Raw genomic sequence first — 20,106 nt, forward strand, 5'->3', positions numbered from 1 at the left:
TACCCAGGGTGACAGCTTGAGGCTCCATCTCAAACAAAAAAAAAAGAAGACAATAGTCATCTACCGTTAATCTACTTAAAAAGAGCAATTTCCATCCCAGAATTCTATATCCTACTAACCTAAGCTTTAAAATTTACTGACATACAAACATTGAGGAAATTCGCTATAACAAGACGAGCTCTACAGGAAATACTTCAACCTGTTCTACACACTGACCATCACAATGGATCAACAGCAAAGCAAGAACTCGGCAATTAAAGAACAGAACCTAGCTTCCACGCTGATGCAAAAGATAAAACTAAGCAATGGACTCTCACAAAATAAGATGAATAGAACACTAAAATACTTATCATTTATCTCAATAAATGTTAATGGCTTGAATTATCCACTGAAGAGACATAGATTGGCTGACTGGATTAAAAAACACAAGCCATCCATTTGCTGTCTGCAGGAAACACACTTAGCTTCAAAAGACAAATTAAAATTCCGAGTTAAGGATTGGAAGACAATTTTTCAGGCAAACAGAATTCAGAAGAAAAGAGAAGTTGCACTCTTATTTTCAGATATATGTGGATTTAAAGCAACTAAAGTGAGAAAAGACAAAGATGGTCACTTTATATTGGTCAAGGGAAACATACAAGAAGATGTTTCAATTCTAAATATTTATGCACCCAATTTCAATGCTCCCAAATTTTTGAAACAGACCTTACTCAGTCTGAGCAATATAATATCCTATAATACCATAAAACAGGGGATTTTAACACTCTTCTTACAGAGCTGGACAGATCCTCTAAACATAAATTAAACAAAGATATAAGAGACTTAAATGAGACCCTAGAACAACTGTGCTTGATAGATCTGTATAGAACACTCCATCCCAAAGATAAAGAATATACATTCTTCTCATAGCCACATAAAACATTGTCCTAGATTTTATCACATCCTAGGACACAAAACAAACCTCAACAGAATCAAAAGAATTGAAATTTTATCTTGTATCTTCTCAGACCACAAGGCACTAAAGGTGGAACTCAACTCTAACAAAAACATTCAACCCCACACAAAGGCATGGAAATTAAGAATGACAGATGGGTGCAAGAAGAAATAAAACAGGAAATCACTAACTTCCTTCAGCATAACAATAACGAAGACACAAGCTACCAAAACCTGCAGGATACTGCAAAAGCAGTTCTGAGAAGAAAATTTATTGCTGTAGATGCCTACATTTGAAAAACAGAAAGACAGCGTATCAACAAACTCACAAGCCATCTTGTGGAATTGGAAAAAGAAGAACAATCTAAGCCAAAATCCAGTAGAAGAAAAGAAATATCCAAAATTAAATCAGAGATCAATGAAATTGAAAACAAAAGAATCATTCAGAAAATTAATGAAACAAGGAGTTGGTTTTTTGAAAAAATAAATAAAATAAATTAACCTTTGGCCAGACTAACTAGAAATAGAAAAGTAAAATCTCTAGTAACCTCAATCAGAAATGATAAAGGGGAAATAACAACTGATCCCACAGATGTACAAAAGATCATCTCTAAATACTACCAGAAACTCTATGCCCAGATATTTGACACTGTGAAGGAAATGGATCAATATTTGGAATCACACCCTCTCCCTAGACTTAGCCAGGAAGAAATAGAGCTTCTGAACAGACCAATTTCATGCACTGAGATTAAAGAAACAATAAAAAAGCTTCCAACAGAAAAATGCCCTGGTCCAGATGACTTCACACCAGAATTCTATCAAACCTTCAAGCAAGAGCTTATTCCCGTACTGCAGAAATTATTCCAAAAAATTGAGGACGAAGGAATCTTCCCCAACATGTTCTACGAAGCAAACATCACCCTGATACCAAAACCAGGAAAAGACACAACTAAAAAGGAGAATTTCAGACCAATTTCATTAATGAATATAGATGCAAAAATTCTCAACAAAATCTTAGCCAATAGATTACAGCTTATCATCAAAAAAGTCATTCATCATGATCAAGTAGGCTTCATCCCAGGGATGCAAGGCTGGTTTAACATACGCAAGTCCATAAATGTTATCCACCATATTAACAGAAGCAAAAATAAAGACCATATGATCCTCTCAATAGATGCAGAAAAAGCATTAGATAAAATCCAGCATCCTTTTCTAATCAGAACACCAAAGAGTATAGGCATAGGTGGCACATTTCTTAAACTGCTTGAAGCTATCTATGACAAACCCACAGCTAATATTTTACTGAATGGAGTAAAACTGAAAGCTTTTGCTCTTAGAACTAGAACCAGACAAGGTTGTCCTCTGTCACCTTTACTATTCAACATAGTGCTGGAAGTTCTAGCCAATACAATTAGACAAAACAAGAAAATAAAGGGCATCCAAATAGGAGCAGAGGAGGTCAAACTCTCTCTCTTTGCTAATGACATGATCTTATACTTAGAGAACCTCAAAGACTCAAGCAGAAGACTGCTGGAAGTCAACAAATTATACAGTAATGTCTTAGGATATAAAATCAACATGCAGAAATCAGTTGCCTTTGTATAGGCCAATAACAGCCAAGTTAAGAGGCTAATTAAGGACACAACTCCCTTTACCATAGTTTCAAAGAAAATGAAATACCTAGGAATATACCTAACAAAAGAGGTAAAGGACCTCTATAAAGAAAATTATGAAATCCTAAGAAAGGAAAAAGCAGAGGATATTAACAAATGGAAGAATATACCATGCTCATGGCTGGGAAGAATCAACATTGTTAAAATGTCTATACTTCCCAAAGCAATCTACATATTCAATGCCATTCCTATAAAATACATCGTACTTTCAAGATTTGGAAAAAATGATTCTGTGTTTGGTATAAAACCAGAAAAAAACCTGCATAGCTAAGGCAGTTCTTGGTAATAAAAAGAAAGCTGGGGGCATCAGCATACCAGATGCAGGCTGTACTACAAAGCCATAGTGGTCAAGACAGCATGGTACTGGCACAAAAATAGAGACATAGACATTTGGAATTGAATAGAAAACCAGGATATGAAACTAACATATTACAACCTCCTAATCTTCAATAAACCTAACAAGATCATACCTTGGGGAAAGACTCCCTATTCAATAAATGGTGTTGAGAGAACTGGATATCCACATGCAAAAGACTGAAACTGGACCCACACCTTTCTCCACTCACAAAACTTGATTCAAGATGTATAAAGGACTTAAATTTAAGGCATGAAACAATAAAAATCCTCCAAGAAAGCATAGGAAAAACACTGGAAGATACTGGCCTGGGGAAAGACTTTGTGAAGAAAACTGCCATGGCAATTGCAACAACAACAAAAATAAACAAATGGGACTTCATTAAACTGAAAAGCTTCTGTACAGCTAAAGAGACAATAACCAAAGCACAGAGATAACCTACGCAATGGGAAAGGATATTTGCATATTTTCAATCAGACAAAAGCTTGATCACTAGGATCTATAGAGAACTCAAATTAATCCATATGAAAAAAGCCAACAATCCCATACATCAATGTGCAAGAGACATGAATAGAACCTTCTCTAAAGAAGACAAATGGCTAACATATGAAAAAAATGCTCATCATCCCTATTTATTAGAGAAATACAAATCAAAACCACCCTGAGATACCATCTAACCCCAGTGAGAATGGCTCACATCACAAAATCTCAAAACTGCAGATGCTGGCGTGGATGTGGAGAGAAGGGAACACTTTTACACTGCTGGTGGGACTGCAAACTAGTACAACCTTTCTGGAAGGAAGTATGGAGAAACCTCAAAGCACTCAACCTACACCTCCCATTTGATCTGGCAATCCCATTACTGGGCATCTACCCAGAAGAAAAAAAATCCTTTTATCATAAGGACACTTGCACTAGACTGTTTATTGCAATTCAATTTACAATCGACAAAATGTGGAAACAGCCTAAATGCCCACCAACCCAGGAATGGATTAGCAAGCTGTGGTATATGTATACCATGGAATACTATTCAGCCATTAAAAAAATGGAGACTTTACATCCTTCGTATTAACCTGGATGGAAGTGGAAGACATTATTCTTAGTAAAGCATCACAAGAATGGAGAAGCATGAATCCTATGTACTCAATTTTGATATGAGGACAATTAAGGACACAGTGGGGGTGGGGGAAGGGGAAAGCAGAGAGAAGTAAGGAGGGAGGCGGGTGGGACCTTGGTGTGTGCCACACCTTTTAGGGGCAAGACACAATCGTGAGAGAGACTTTACCTAACAAATGCAATCAGTGTAACTTGGTTTCTTTTACCCTCAATGAATCCCCAACAATAAAATAAATAAATAAATAAGACTCTCTCAAAAAAAAAAAAAAAACAATCAAAATCCATTGTCAGTTAAATTAAAATTATAAATTCATATATTCATCTATTACTTTATTTCAGAAAAGTAGAGAGCATCATAAAAAAAAAAAAGGCGAAACAACAACAACCAACAAAAAAAGACCTACAGAGGATTCAAATAATCAAGTACCCTGGAAAACAAGTTCTAAGTTAATCCTTTATTAAAAGGATCTGTTGGCTTGGCACCTGTAGATCAGTGGTTAGGGTGCTAGCCACATACACAGAGGCTGACGGGTTCGAACCCAGCCCAGGCCTGCCAGACAATGACAACTGCAAGAAAAAAAATAGCCAGAGTTGTGGTGGGCGCCTGTAGTCCCAGGTACTTGGGAGGCTGAGGCAGGAGAATCACTCAATCCCAAGAGTTTGAGGTTGCTGTGAGCTATGACACCATTGCACTCGACTGGGGCGACATAGTAAGACTCTGTCTCAAAAAATAATAAATAAATAAATAAAGGAGCTGTTCTTTAAAATTCAGATTCAGTCAAAAGGCTGCACTCAAGGATCCAGAAGGCAACATGTGGCCCCAAGTCCACAGGTCCCCACCCCTGCAAGCTCTTCCACATGAGGGTGAACGAAGCAAAGTCAGGCTGCACTGCATCTGTAGCAGGGGCTCCGCAGCTCGATGGCCCTTCAGAGTTGAGGCCAGATGGCCAGGCCTTTACACCTCCATGGGTCGTCACGGGTTCAGGCTGCCCTGGGGAGGGATGTGACACTGGACACAGTGACTCTGTTCAGCCAAGAGCAGTTCCTGGAGCAAGACCCAGCTGGGAGCTATTCATCCTCCAATGGCCTCAGAAGCTGCTGGATTTCCTGAAAAAAGAAATCTAGGCAACATTTGACTTCAGATAATCTATACTTCATGTGCTCAATAATTAACAGACAACAGCAAGAATTTCAGGTGATGAACCCGAGGCTCAGAGAAGGAAGGATTACACAATTGGTTATCAGAGCCGTGACTAGTACTTCAGGTGTATGGAACACACTCAAATCCAGCTCTGTGTCAGCACCTACACCCAGAACTAGGCATAATAATGACCCGTAAAAAATGCCACATTCTACTCAACAGAACCTGTGAGCATGTTAACTTAGACGGCAGAGGGACTTTGCAGATGTAATAAAAGTAAGGATCTCAGAGGAGGAGATCATCCTGGATTATCTGAGCACCCAGGCCCCAGGAATCAGAAAACCTTTCCTGGCTGTGGTCAAAGACAGACGTGATGGAAGAAGAGAGAGTCAGACAAGGGGCAGCGTGAGGGGGACTTCTAAGCCATGAGAAGGACTCAGCAGCCATGAAGGGGACTGAACAGCTGTGAGGGGGAGTTGGCAGCTGTGAGGGGGACTGGGCAGCTGTGAGGGGGACTCAGGCAGCTGTGAGGGGGACTGGGCAGCTGTGAGGGGGACTGGGCAGCTGTGAGGGGGACTGGGAAGCGGTGAGGGGGACTGGGAAGCGTTGAGGAGGACTGGGCAGCTGTAAGGGGGACTCAGCAGCTGTGAGGGGGACTCGGCAGCTGTGAGGGGAACTGGGCAGCTGTGAGGGGACTCAGGCAGTCGTGAGGAGGAGCAGCTGTGAGGGGGACTCAGGCAGCTGTGAGGGGGACTGGGCAGCGGTGAGGGGGACTGGGCAGCTGTGAGGGGGACTCGGCAGCGGTGAGGGGGACTGGGCAGCTGTGAGGGGGACTCAGCAGCTGTGAGGGGGACTCAGCAGCTGTGAGGAGGACTGGGCAGCGGTGAGGGGGAGTTGGCAGCTGTGAGGGGACTCAGGCAACCGTGAGGAGTACTGGGCAGCTGTGAGGGGACTCAGGCAGCCGTGAGGAGGACTCAGCAGCTGTGAGGGGGACTGGGCAGCTGTGAGGGGACTCAGGCAGCCATGAGGGGACTCAGCAGCTGTGAGGAAGACTGGGCAGCTGTGAGGGGGACTCAGGCAGCCGTGAGGGGACTCAGCAGCCGTTAGGAGGACTGGGCAGCTGTGAGGTGACTCAGGCAGCCGTGAGGGGACTCAGGCAGCTGTGAGGAGGACTGGGCAGCTGTGAGGGGAACTCAGGCAGCCGTGAGGGGACTCAGCAGCCGTGAGGAGGACTGGGCAGCTGTGAGGGGGACTCAGCAGCCGTGAGGAGGACTGGGCAGCTGTGAGGGGACTCAGCAGCTGTGAGGAAGACTGGGCAGCTGTGAGGGGGACTCAGGCAGTGTGAGGGGACTCAGCAGCCGTGAGGAGGACTGGGCAGCTGTGAGGGGGACTCAGGCAGCTGTGAGGGGGACTGGGCAGCTGTAAGGGGGACTCAGCAGCTATGAGGTGGACTCAGCAGCTGTGAGTGGGACTCAGGAAGCTGTAAGGGGGACTCAGCAGCTGTGAGGGGGACTGGGCAGCTGTGAGGGGGACTGGGCAGCTGTGAGGGGGACCTGGCAACCGTGAGCTCCAGTAGCTGCTGCTGGTTGTGCAGGTGCACGGAGGAAGTCGGGAGCCAGGGAATGTGTGTAAGGCAGAGGATCTCCTCTGAAGCCTCCCAAAAGTAAGAAAGATGGCCTGACACCCTGATTTTAGCCTGGTGAGACCTATGTTAGGCTTCTCACCTACACAACTGTAAAATCATAAAACTGTGCTATTTTTAGCCACTCAGCATTTGGTAATTTGTCATGGCTGCCTCTTGCTACCTGGACCCAGAAACATACCTGGCCTCCTACTTCTTTGGCCATCACATCAACTCCTACATGTTACCCCCAATTTCTTGATTCATTCGTTTTGAAACAGGGTACAAGAAAGAGCTGAACAGTGGTCCTGACCCTTAGTCTACCTATGTCCAACTTGATTTCCATAACTACAGCAAAACAACACAGTCTCTTGGGTGTTCATTGCAAAAAAGCTTACAAATAACAATTTCATAAACTTTTCCTAGAAAACATAACCACATTACATATGACCCCACCCTTCCCAAAACAGTGAACCACACGGAAACATCAGCTACTAAAATACATTTCAATGAAACCGAGGAAGTACATGTGTAGAGAGCTACTCACATCATCAAGACAGCTGAAGGAAAAATCGGCTTGAACCAGCTGGTCCCAGCAGCTCTGAGGGTCCCATGGTCAGTATTCCTCTACCCACCTCCACAAGCATGGCTGGACAATTTTTGAAGCCTTAGATCTCTTTATACAACTAAGAATTCTTTGTAAACCTCTAGGCCTTCTGTCAATAATGTGCACACATAATACATAAAATTTTGTGTACAATATCAGCAAGTTCACGGGGCCTATGAACTCTTTCCAACTTAAACAACTCTGTCTTCAAAAGGACTCTGAGGAGGAGGGTGCAGGCCACTCCTGAGAGATGGAGGCCTGGTTGCTCCAAGTCTGAGCCCAGGGCAATAGAGAACGCAGAGGACAGGCCTGTCCTTACACAAGGCCCTAGGATGTCCAAACACAGTAACATGCTGTCATCCCAAACAACGAAGGCCTGAAGGTCCCCAAAAACAGGACCCAGGAGAGGGCCTGTCTAGAAGGAAATGATTCTTCCACATTAAAAGACTCATCTGCGCTTTGAGTCAGCGCCCAGCATGGCAGGTGCCATGGAGGCCCCACAGAGGCGTGAGGCAGAACCTCCGCTCTCAGGACACATGGACCCTCACGGGGACAGAGACAGAACCTCAGAAAGACCAAAAGACCAGATGAGCCCCGATAAAGCATCAAAAACACTGGCCCAGACCATAATAATGGTAAACTAACATTTGTCAAAATGCATCCACAAACACAACATTAGACAGAAGGCAGGATTAAATGCCATCCCTATAAAATACAAGAAAAAAATCAGCAGATTGTATTAGTGGCTATTACACTGAATAAAGAAGGGCAATTCAGGGATGCAGAGCTATTTGAGTGAAGATAATGAGCCAGCATTCAATTTACTTCATTCTAAAGCAATTTGTAGAGCCAAGAACTGTGTACCTGGAGAGGAATAATGGAGAGCACACAGCAAAGAAGTCTAAATAGATCATTGGTTCTAAAGAATAACGCTGTATGGTTTTAGAAAGCATTACAAATATGGAATTATCTTATTCAAGCTCACACCAGAAAAAACATTCATTTTATAAAAATGGAAGAAGGAAATCATTTGTATAGACAAATCTTAAACGTATCTTTAAAAACTACGGTGAAATCTCCTAAAAGTTTAATTCAAGAGCTTTCCAAAAATGATTTAATTCTGCCCATTCTGATGACAGATCTATATAAATCTATGTCTGTAATTCTGCTCCTTTAATTAAGGTAATGATAAAATGACCTAAGCCTGGTCAGTATGACAGTTTTACAGGTGTTCCAATGACCCTATAGTAATAACAATATCAAATTTTATAGTATAACAGGTGACAAAACATTTCACCTCATAATTCAACGAGGGAGACAGGAAGACAGATGGTAGCAGCATTGCCAACTCACAGATAAACAAACTGAGGACCGGAAAGGTACAGGGACATAGCCTCAGTCACCTAAAGGCACTAAGGAGGAAGAAGAGCCTAGACTCCCTAGAGAAGCCTGTCACCCTGCTCTTACCGTGACGCAGGGCAACCGGCAACACGAACGGTACAGCTGGTGTCTGTCAGCACGCAGGCCACTGTGTAGTAATGTTTCTCCATGTTCTCCCAGCTCTCGTGAAGAAAGGCCAAGGCACTTCCACACAGGCCCCTATTTCTAGTCTGCTGTCACCAGGAAGTGAACCAAACCAATCAGAGGACCTGGAAGTGATAAGAAGCCAAGACCAGGCAGGACAGAATGGCAGGACTTTACAGGAGCTGCTCGCGTCAGTACCCTTGAGTGTGGACAGAGCACACTGCCTCCCAGAAAGTCAAAATCATAGGCATTTGCTCCCTAGAGTAAGGAAAGAGTCATCACCATAGACAACTACCCTGTTTCCCTGAAAATAAGACATCCTCCGCAAATAAGACCTACTTACAGGAAAGATAAGACGTCCCCTGAAAATAAGACCCAGCGCATCTTTGAGAACACACCTTAAAATAAGACACTGTCTTATTTTCGGGAAAACAGGGTAGGTAGCAAAGGGGGCTCTTCAGCGTGTTTACCGAGATGTCCCCATCAACAGCCACACTCAGGAAGCCGTGGCGGACAGGTGGAGGGGGCTCTGCTTTAGCAGTGAAGACCCAGGCAAGGCCTGTCAGGCTCCCTCCTGCTGCAGGTGCCTCCCTCTGAAAGGATCCCTGACTAGGGCAATCCCACAGTGCCGGACATCCCACCTTTTCATTCTGTGCTACCTAATACCCATTTCCCACTTCCTACATCCAAAAGGAACAAAACAAAGGTTTGGTTGCGGTGCATCAAAAGGAAAGAAAACACAGTCCCTGAGTTTCACAGGGAGAACTGAGGTAATAACATAACTTCTGGAGCCCAGAGGCTGTAACCCTCACCGTCCTGCACTCATTCATTCATTCACCCACCATACAAGGAAGGTCAAAGGGAAGTCCAAAGACTTTCCCCAGGCCGAAGGCTTGCACTGGATGGTTCCACGTTCTCTGCACGGCCTGGGGCACAGGCTCTGTATCAAGTCCCTGTGGCAACTCCAGCCTTCTCATTTCCAGCAACAGAGGTCACCCACTTCTCCCCAGTCTCCATGGCTGCAGCAGCTCGCTCTGCTCTTTAGCCTCTCCCCTACTATGGCTTCTTGCCCTTACCCCTGAAGGAGCCTCCCTCTCTAATTGCCACATCTCTGTTCTTCCAGTCACAGAAAAATGAAAGATGGGGTGGGAAGACCAGGAATGCCCTTCCAACTGCGACGGGCTCTTCACCTGGGGAGGGCCTGACCACCACTCCGGCCTTCGATAAAACCCACTTGCCAGATCTCAGAACCAACTCCGCCCCTGACCCCAACCAAGTCCCAGGATGCTCTCTCAGGAGTCCTCCTGGCTGCGCCCATCCCTTTACTCCTGCACTGCTGCTCCAAGGTCACGTGTCCTCCTCTCTCAGTCCACACCTCCCTTCTAGGCACGCTCACTATCCCCTCAGTATGATCATCGTTAATGGGCTGATAATTTCCAAATGGGAATCTCATGGACAGACCCTCGCCGTACTGCCTAAACCGCCTGTGAGCCAGCTCTGTGCCACAATCAAATGGGAGCCGAATCAAATGGCCCTGCCACACCTGTCCCTGTGGTTCCTCGCTCCCACAGAGGCTCCCACAAAACCTCTTTCCCACCTCCCCAATTCCCTGCCTCAATTACATTTTCACAACCTTTTAACCAATTTTTCTGACACAAGTTCACCCTCACCATGAAAGCTACTTTATCAAATCAAACCTGGACCTCAGATTTTCAAGCAGTAGGCGAAAGACTCCATTTCTTGCCTCTCAAACTGGGAAATCACACAAAAGCAAGAAGGAGAATGAAAAACAGAGACGTAAACTCTGTCTACAGTGAAACCCAGGGGCATCTATGACCCACAAGCATGATAGCTGAAAAGAGATGGCAGGGGCAGGAAGGTGGGAAACAAGAAAACGCTGGAGGCAGCTCATCCAGACAAGCCCCAGTGGCAGCGGTGTAGGCTGACTACGCCCCAGAGGGGCAGCACCCAAGTCCCCAGTGGAATGTGAGAAACCGGTGTGCATAGGTGCAGCCCACACACCATGTGGTGGGGGAAAAGCAGGGCACACAGGGCCACAGAGACCTCCCCAGGAAGCAGAGTCCGGGACAGAGGTGCTGCACTGCAGGCCACCTACATTGGCCAGTCTCCCTTGGCTTATAACAGATGACCTCTAAAGGAATTTACTCACAAACACAGCCAGTGCCACAGCATGCCTGCCAGCCTGGTATGGGATCTGGTTCAACACAATGGACAGAGCCTGACCAGAAAGGCAGGAAGGGAGCTTGACCAGAAAGGACTCGCCATTAGAAGACCAAGGGTCAAAAGGAACTAGCACTGATGCTAGGCAAAGGGACCACATGGAGAAGGAAGGAGGGAAGAAAAACAAAGACATCAGAAGATGGAAAATACAAACCAGAAATGCTACCACAAAATAGCTAAAAACTGTGATCAGACATACCAACATAAATTCATAGAAATTAATGGAGCTACCATCTCTCTAAAGTTAAAATGGCTTCTATCAGAAAGTCAGGCAATAACAAATGCCAGAGAGGATATGGAGAAAGGGGAGCCCTTGTTCACTCCTGGCATGAATGTAATTTAGCATAGCCACTACGTAGAACAGTATGGAACCGCCTCAAAAAATTAAAAGAAGAACTACCGTATGACCCAGGAATACCACTGCTGGGTGTGTGTGTGTGTGTGTGTGTGTGTATATATATGCCTTAAGCACAAAGGTTCTGAAAAACTACATGAATAGAAGAAAACTAGTATATGGCGCATATATATATATTTATCTCCAAAGGGAAGGAAATCAGTACATTGAAAATGTGCCTGCAGCCCCGTGTTTACTGCAGCATTACTACCCAGTAGCCAAAATACCAAATCAACTAAGTGCTCATCAACCAATGGATGGACAAAGAAAATACAATATATATACACAATTGAATATTATTATCTAAAAAATGAAATCCTGTCATTTGCAGCAATGTGGGTGGAACTGGAGGTCGTCATGCTAAATGAAACAATCTAAGCAAAGTGGATCTGATGGAGATAGAAATTAGATTGGTGGTCACCCAAGACTAGAAAGGGTAGGGTTAAGGGGGGAATGAAGAGAAGTTGATTAATGATTGTGATGTTCTACAGATCAGGAGGGTGATTATAGTTTATAATACTCTATTGTATTTTTCAAAATAGCTAGAAGAAATAATTTGAATGTGTCTAGCATAAAGAAAAGACAAAGTGATGGATAACCCAAGTATACTGATTTCATTGTTACCAATTATATGAATATCGTAAGTTATCACACGTACCCTAAAACTTTACACATCTATTATGCATCAATAAAAAAAGTTTTAATAAAAAAGAATGAGAAAAATGGAAAAATTCAAAGTGGAGATCACAGAAAATATGGCAAGACAACCAACATGAGTAGAGTACATGAAAATACAGAGTTCATTACTCATATGACAGTTAATGCCATCTAGGTGTAAAAATTTTGTCTGATTATCATAATTAGAACAAGATGAACACGATAGTATGATGCCAGACGTTGTTCTAAGTGATGATTAAATATATTAACTCACTGAATTTTTGTAACAGGCAAGGGGGTGGGGTTAGATGCTTAGTTTTCCGTATTATTGGCAAGGAAACTGAGGCTCATGATTACATAGTAAGAGCTGGAGCCAGGATTTAAATTTTAGAGTAGGGATGGCGTCCATGCTTTTAGTAACTAACATTGCTGCCTTTCTCACTGTAAACTACTTGAAAGCAGACATCTTTAACACTTATTGCTGCATACCGTCATATATCAGGTTCTTTCCATTGAAATGAACTGTGTTTTTTATCTCTTTGCATCTGTCCGTCAGTGCCTTAAGCATAACAGGTTCTGAAAAACTACGTGAATGGATGAAAACTAGTATATGGCTCTCATAAGCCCTACACAATCCTCCGCTACCCACCCTCCCATCTCCTACATGATTCCTCCCACTTATTCACTCTACACACATCAGCTTTCTCGTTGTCCTAAACTGCCACGTGCAATTGCTCATGTTATGGGAGTTCATTCAAGTCCTAATGATTCGTTGAGCACCTACTACGTGCTAATCACAGTGAATAGAGACTGGAGAACACAGGATGATAAAAAGATAGGGCACTAGTAGAAAAACTTTTAAATCCAAAGAAAGTCTTTGGCTTACTTAATCGTACCAAGCTTAATGTCTAGACTTTGATAAATGTACTATAATTATGTAAGATGTTACATCAGGGGAAGCTGGGTTAAAGGTATGCAAGAACTGTCTGTGCACCTTTGCAACTCTTCTGTACATCTTAAGTTGTTTCAGAATTAAACGAATTTTTAAAATTTACACGCAGTTCCTGTCTTCAGGAACTCAAATTCTAGAGGAAAAGAGGGACCTGTAAACAAGTCAGTACACCAAGCGAGCGGTAAGTCCCAGGCGAGCAATGTTCAAGACAGCTTGGGAGGTGGAGAGAGGACGGCTGTGCCAACTCTGCTGTCCACGGGCCCCAGAGAAGGGCCTAGAGTCAGGGTTGGCTGTGCAACCGTTGGGCCTCCTGAAGCTTCAGATTCCTCCTCTGTAAGTTGAGATCGGGGACAGCCGCCAGGGGGGTGGTTTGCAAAGTAAGTCACTGCTGTGTGGAGCAGCCAGGCCGAGCAGCACTGCGCCCTCCTAGTGACCCACCTGGAACTCCAGCCCGTAGATCACCGGCGCGTCATCCTCCATGCTGCGGGAAGGCGGCGCGACCCCGGCCGCTCACACGCTGAGGCTCTCGCTGGTGCTAGCACATCAGCCCCTCGCAGGAGTGCTCCTAGCGCCCATTCATTCCCTCCAGGCAGCAAACGACTCCAAACTGAAACGTTTTTGGACAATACCAGCTTCCGTAGGAACCACTTCCTGTTTTTTGATGCGTCATCAATACGCTCCTGCGCCAATGGCGGCGGCGCAGAGCTCCTGAGCCACGTCGAGTTAAGCTCTCATCCGGGTTCTCGGTCCTGCCGGTTCCTGGGTGGTGGGCGGGGCGGAGAGGCTGCGGAGGCGGAGCTCCGAGGGCCAGCTAGGGCGGAGGGCTCTGATCTCAGCTCCCAGGGAGGAGGGCGCTCCAACGTCTCCTGGGTTTTACCCTTTGGAGAATCGCTGGCGCTGGCAGAGACACTACCTTGTTTTGTCATTTGCTCCACTACATGGCTTTCCCGAGCGCTGGGCCCACGCTTCATACTATCGTAAAAATCTTCGCTTTAACGTATGAATAAGCTGTTAGACTTGGTTCTGCAGATGAGACGCTGTAGAATTGAGTAGCGCGATCGCAATTGCTCGGTAGTCCAGGACTAGGATGCGCATCTGAGCTGGCAGACCACTTTAGGCTCGGCCTGGGATCCCCAAGTCTGAGGCCAGGCCTAATGTGTTTCCGCAGTCACCAGTAGTGTGTGGGGCAAAGGGTGCACTACCCACAGTCGGGTAATGCGAGAAAGCTGGCACCGCGCTACTGACAGTACTGGACCAGCTTTTGCCTGCGAATGGAACGGAAGAGAAGACCCTGGGATCCCCAGAGGTCATCAAGTACTGAAGGCTTTCGGTGGAGAGGTCACCTCTCTTGAGCAATGGGCCCAACGTGCCTGTCTTGATGTTGGGCAGTGCCCTTGGAAGACAAGACTGACCATGCGAGGGCCCGCATGGACTGCAGACCTATTTTGGAATCCAAAATAATCGCATCATAGCTGAACCCCCATCCCTGCTTCCACTAGAATTTCCAGGATCACACACCTTTCCTCCTTTTTTGTGATAATTTAGCTTTTCCTTCCACCCCTAATTGATTTCCATGACAGCAATGGCTAAATCTGGTTTCGTTTAGTTGTACCTGACACCCCAAATGAGTGACTGAGGCAAGGATCTCAATCAAGATTTATTAAACCAGTTTTAAGTTTCTTCTGGGAAAATTACAAGCCATAGATATATCTGTGGCTATTTTTCTGAAGAGGTTTTTCAAGAAGTTTAGTATTTATACATTTCCTCAAAACAGAGGAAGGGATAGGAAGAGGGACGAATAGGTGGTAAGACAAAAGGTTACATTCTTGTCAGACTTTAGTTAGTGCCCAGGAAATGTATATTTTATATAAATAAGGTGAGTGAGGAGAAAAAGAGAGTAAAGGAAAAATCAATTATGCAGACATCTCTAGATAAGTAGAAGATTGATTGATCTAATCCTGTCTCTGTTCTGCACCTGGAAAAATAAAGCTGGACTACAGACCTAAAGTTACAATTGATGTGCCCTTGTTTATGGAAACCCAATTTAGAATTTACTTATGAATAATGTTGGGGGAGCAATCTTTCGTAGATGTCTGTAGCATCTGACCTTTGTGTGGGGCTGGGCTAATGCATAATGTTAGCAACAGCTATTTAATAGCTATTCATTAGGAAGCAGATATTATATGGCTCAACCTCCATGGTTGATCTTCCCTTTTGCATAAGTTTGAGGAATCTTGAGATTTTTATTTTCCTCTACACACCCAGTGCCCAGCACCCTGCATGGCATAGAGTTAAAGTGTGCTGAATATCTGTTCAGTTAGCGAAGAGACTTTAGAGATTTATTAGAAGTCAAGTCAGCAGAAGTCCACTCCTAAGAATTCTACTCAAGTGCTGCATTTGCCAAAATTTCTCAGCTAAGAAAATGCAGGGTCTTCTTCACTCTTCCGGATTAAATCCAGCCACCTGTCATTGATATTATTACTACCGCTATCTTTATTATCAATGTTATTATACAAATATTACAGGGGCTTTGTAGAAAGCGTAGAAAATACAGATGAACACAAATTCCTAGATATACTAATTTCTAGCAGGCATTGGCCAATGAAAATAGCTTAAGCGTCCGTCTTCCACCTACAGCTTCTGCCACAGGTTTGCCTGTAGCCACCGAATCAAAATGAAGTTAGTGGCATGGTAATCCCCCAACCAACCCCAACTATTCGCCCCTCCCCCGGGTTCACACCTTGGGCTCTAGGCCCCTCCCACCGCAGACGAACCGGAAATACACTACGCTTCCGGCAAATAGCCCAGTGTTCCACGCTGCGCATGCGCGGAAGTGGGCGCTCCGCAAACAGGTTCGCGCAGCAGGTGCACAGCCCATAAGGAGTCTACTGTCCTCTCCCTGCTGTCAGGCTTCCGTCACCTTCCCGGACCCTGGTCACGGCTGCTGGTGACCACTTTTCCCAGCCCCAGTGGGCGGGGTGGCAGGTGAGGATCAGGGCCCAGCGGTCCGGAGGGAATCGGCCGTGCCGAGCCACCTCGGGGCTGGAGCCCGCCCGCCCTAGGGCTCCGAGTCCTTTTCTAGACCGAGGCTGGGATCGCTCTCCTGCCTGGGGCGTGTCTACCTCGCAGGGCCACATCGGGGCTGGAGCCCGTCTGCCCTCCGTCTGGCCCTCTGGGTCTTCTCTGGGGCCTTCCTGAAGGGGCAGGGATCACTCCTATCTGGGCATCCCTGCTCCGCCGGCCTTGGTCGCAGACCTCCGTGCCGCCATCCACCTTCCTGCCTCGCTCTGCACGTCTGCAAAGGGACTGGCAACTTCTCCCCAGTCTGCAGTAGCTAAAGAGAGGGTGAAGTTCAGATGAAGGGCAGTTTGTGAACGATCAGTCTGCACACATGCAGAGCTGTCCCAGACTTGCACAGAGGCGCACAGGTGTAGACTTGAGACACCCCCCCCCCCAGCCTCCACCAAACTCTGATGCTCTGTGGCTGGCTTAGCCCCCAGCCGGCCTCTCAACTTCTCCCATGCTTAGTCGACTTTTCTGTGGAAAAAGGTTACCTGCCTTACCAAACCTTCAGCCTTGTGAGGTTGAAATGCAATAATTAATGTAAAACCATTTGTTACTGAGTAAACGATGGCTGTTATTACACATCCTACTGTAGAGTGAACTTACTGTGAAGGCTGGAAAGTGTTTATTTAAAAAGCAGAAGGTTCAAAGCTGTGTTTTAACATGTCTGGGTTTTTCACTCTTAACCCCAGGGAAAATTTTTCTTGGATCTCCAGTTTCTACTTTTTTGTGGCCCCTTAAAGATGTGGTGTCTTTGGATTCAAACATTTCACTCCTTGCGTCTTTTCACAAATTCAGAAGATAGTCGCGAGTGGCAGACAGTGAGCCAGCCCCTGTGTGCTATCGGGGTGGGAGAAGGATAAGGATATGCTAGTGAGTCGTGTTCTCGCAGCGTTGTTCATTCAGTTCTGGCATTCTGCGATTTCTAACAGGATCTTCACAGTTTTGAGACCGTGTAACCACTCTGCTTTGTCATTAAAATTCTTATTATGTTTGTACTTAACGTAGCTCTTCACAGTTTAAAAGGTGCCTGTGCGTGGATGCTATTTAATCCTCTTTATTCTGAGGTACCAACCTTCTATAAAAGAGTAAATGATTGACAGATGTCACTTTACTTAGGAGTAAAGCTAAGACTCCACATACTTATTTAGACACTGCATTCAGGGTTCTTTCTGCCCTCCTTTAGCTGCTCCAGAGCATTATCCATCTGGCATTTTACAAGGAGAGCTGAGAGGTGACCAGCACGGTGGAAAGAGCATGGACAGAAACTCTGTGTTAGGGTCCTGTCACCATTTAAGTATTGTCATTGTGACTTTGGGCAAATCACTTGGCTTTCCCTGCAGTGTGAAGAGGTAATCAGAGGACTTGAAAAGTTCACTGTGAGAATTGAATAAGATACAGATAGAACATTTGAATCATAATGGGTGTTTGGTACATGGTGACTTTTATTAGTGTATGCTAATTAGATTTCCACCATGAGAAAGGGGTTTACATTGCTGCAATTTGGTAAACGATTTCTTCAGGCAATTTCCCCGTGTTCAGTAAGTGAACCTGGCAAACCAAGTTTTAATTGTTCTTAGGAATGTTTTATTTCTGAAGCATACATTATAATTACTTAATTTAATAATTAAACATTTCTAAAGAGTCACCTATGCACATGATTGGGCAGAACATTCAATTGGGGAAGGAGAAAGTCAGACTTCTTTGCTGTACTGTGTTGCTTATGTAAACTTAAAATCATATCTATGGTTTAATGAAAATGAAGCCATAATAGGAAGGAATAAGATTTATATTACATACAAATCAAGAAGAGATACATATTTTTCCATTTTTTAGTTATGAACTGTACAGACTTTGTAACATTCATAAAAGTTCTGAAGATCAAGTGTAAACCCTGCCCATTTTTTCACTAAGATATGGACTGGAACATTACTCATTGCTTTGAAACTTTCATGTGTCCAGGCAAACTCGCTTGTGTGTTGCCTCTAGCCACCTCCCCAGCTCATTTGGGTATTATATTCTTGCTTTTCTTTTGCAGTTTTACCAAATGCATTTGTGTTCCTGAAACAATAATTGTTTAATTTACATATTTTTAATACATAAAGTCATGCTATTTATTTTTCTGCTCCTTTGTGCAAAATTCTATGTGTGAGATTCAAGTGTATTGATGTGTTAGATGGAAGGGTTCATTCATTGTTACTGCTGTTCTAATATTCCATTTTTGAATAAGCTACAGTCTGTTAAATATGTATTTGTTATTGTGTCTATAGGCAGTGGTTTTCAGATTATTTGGGGGGGATTGGAAGAAAGGTATTTTGCTTTGATTTATTGTTTATAAGCGTTAATCATCATAGCTTGTGGCACCCATGTGTGGGAGCTCATTGTGGTATGGCTCGGTCATAATCCTGTGGTGGCCACACATTTACTGTCTCAACCAAGACTCTTTTAAGAGTGAAAAGAAGTACTTAACAATTTTACTGAGACCATAGGTGAAAAATGGAATTGTCCTGGGAAAAATCAAGATGTGTCATCATCCAAATTGTAGGATATGTGCTTGTTAAACTTCACTAGATGGAACCAACTTCTTTCCAATATGGATGTTCAAATGCGTACCCTTTCAATGTGCTCGACTCTCTTGCCATTTTGCTAGTGGATTATTTAGTATCTTGTTAATTTTTAGGGAATCTTCACATTTTCTTGATATTAATCCTTTCTCGATTTCATGTTTTACTTCCTTTGGGCTGTTTTTGATGATAAGAGCTTTTAATTTTAATACAACAAACATGTTCATCTTTCCCTTTATGATTTGTCCTTATTATTCCTGGTGTAAGAGGTTTTCCCTGCCTTGAGAATATATTCTCTTACATTTTCTTTTGAAAATTTTAAAGCTTTGCCTTTCGCATTTAGGTTTTTAATGTGCCTCAAATTGATTTTGTCTGATGTGAGGCAAGATTCCAAATTTACTTTTTCCCGTGTGTATCATGAGTTGTCTAAATGACACCTACGAAAATCCACCCCCTCCTTGAGTGGTGCCTCACACTTCCCTGACCAGTGCTACCCCTGCTGTATTTTAATCTTCACACTGAGATTTTTTGAATATTGTAGGGAGATAATTATATACACTAAGAATGAAGTTTTTTTTTGTTTTTTTTTTTTTTTTTTAGAGACAGAGTCTTACTTTGTCGCCCTCGGTAGAGTGTCGTGGTGTCACAGGTCACAGCAACCTCAAACTCTTGGGCTTAAACGATTCTCTTGCCTCAGCCTCCCAAGTAGCGGGGACTGACTATAGTCACCCACCACAATGCCCGGCTAGCTTTTTGTTGCATTTGTCATTACTGTTTAGCAGGCCCGGGCCAGGTTCAAACCCATTGCCCTCAGTGCATGTGGCCGGCACCATAACCACTGTGGGACAAGTGCCAAGCCAAGAATGAAGGTTTTTAAATGCTTTCAATTTTTATTTTACCTTTTAGTTATTTTTCTTGTTTTATTCTGCTGCCTGAGGTATGCAGTGTTAGGCTGAATAGATATATTGAAAGAGGACTTTTTCCTCCTTTTAGAGAGACTGCTTTAAACATTTCAACATTAATTTGAGATTTCTTTTAGGTTTTTAGTAGATACCCTTTATTGCATTAAGGAAATTGCTTTCTGTTTAGAGTTTGCTAAGATATTTTATCTTGATCTCATGTTGAATTTTTTTTTTTTGCAGCTTTTGGCCAGGGCTGGGTTTGAACCCGCCACCTCTGGCATATGGGACCAGCGCTCTACTCCTTTGAGCCACAAGTGCTGCCCGATCTCATGTTGAATTTTACCACTTTCTTCTGCATGTATT

The 20,106-nt window shown here is 44.0% G+C and overlaps 2 protein-coding genes across 5 annotated transcripts in view; one reads left to right on the forward strand and one right to left on the reverse strand.

Moving 5' to 3' along the window:
- Positions 1-15,202, reverse strand: part of EIPR1 (EARP complex and GARP complex interacting protein 1) — a 179,973-nt gene extending 164,771 nt beyond the window's left edge. Inside the window, exon 1 of one of the 2 annotated variants that reach the window (XM_053587104.1) lies at positions 13,653-15,202. In XM_053587104.1, the coding sequence (XP_053443079.1) occupies positions 13,653-13,694 (42 nt within the window). In that variant the 5' untranslated portion in view covers positions 13,695-15,202. The remainder of the gene's footprint in view (positions 1-13,652) is intronic. The other variant, XM_053587103.1, reaches the window with a different exon arrangement.
- An 845-nt stretch (positions 15,203-16,047) lies between these two features.
- The window catches only part of TRAPPC12 (trafficking protein particle complex subunit 12), a 108,464-nt gene continuing 104,405 nt past the window's right edge, over positions 16,048-20,106 (forward strand). For 2 of the 3 annotated variants that reach the window (XM_053587106.1, XM_053587108.1), the window contains exon 1: positions 16,048-16,199. The gene's annotated coding sequence lies outside the window, so the exon portion shown is untranslated. The remainder of the gene's footprint in view (positions 16,200-20,106) is intronic. The other variant, XM_053587107.1, reaches the window with a different exon arrangement.

This window comes from Nycticebus coucang, chromosome 4 (genome assembly GCF_027406575.1).
Source record: "Nycticebus coucang isolate mNycCou1 chromosome 4, mNycCou1.pri, whole genome shotgun sequence".
Classification (NCBI taxonomy): domain Eukaryota; kingdom Metazoa; phylum Chordata; class Mammalia; order Primates; family Lorisidae; genus Nycticebus; species Nycticebus coucang.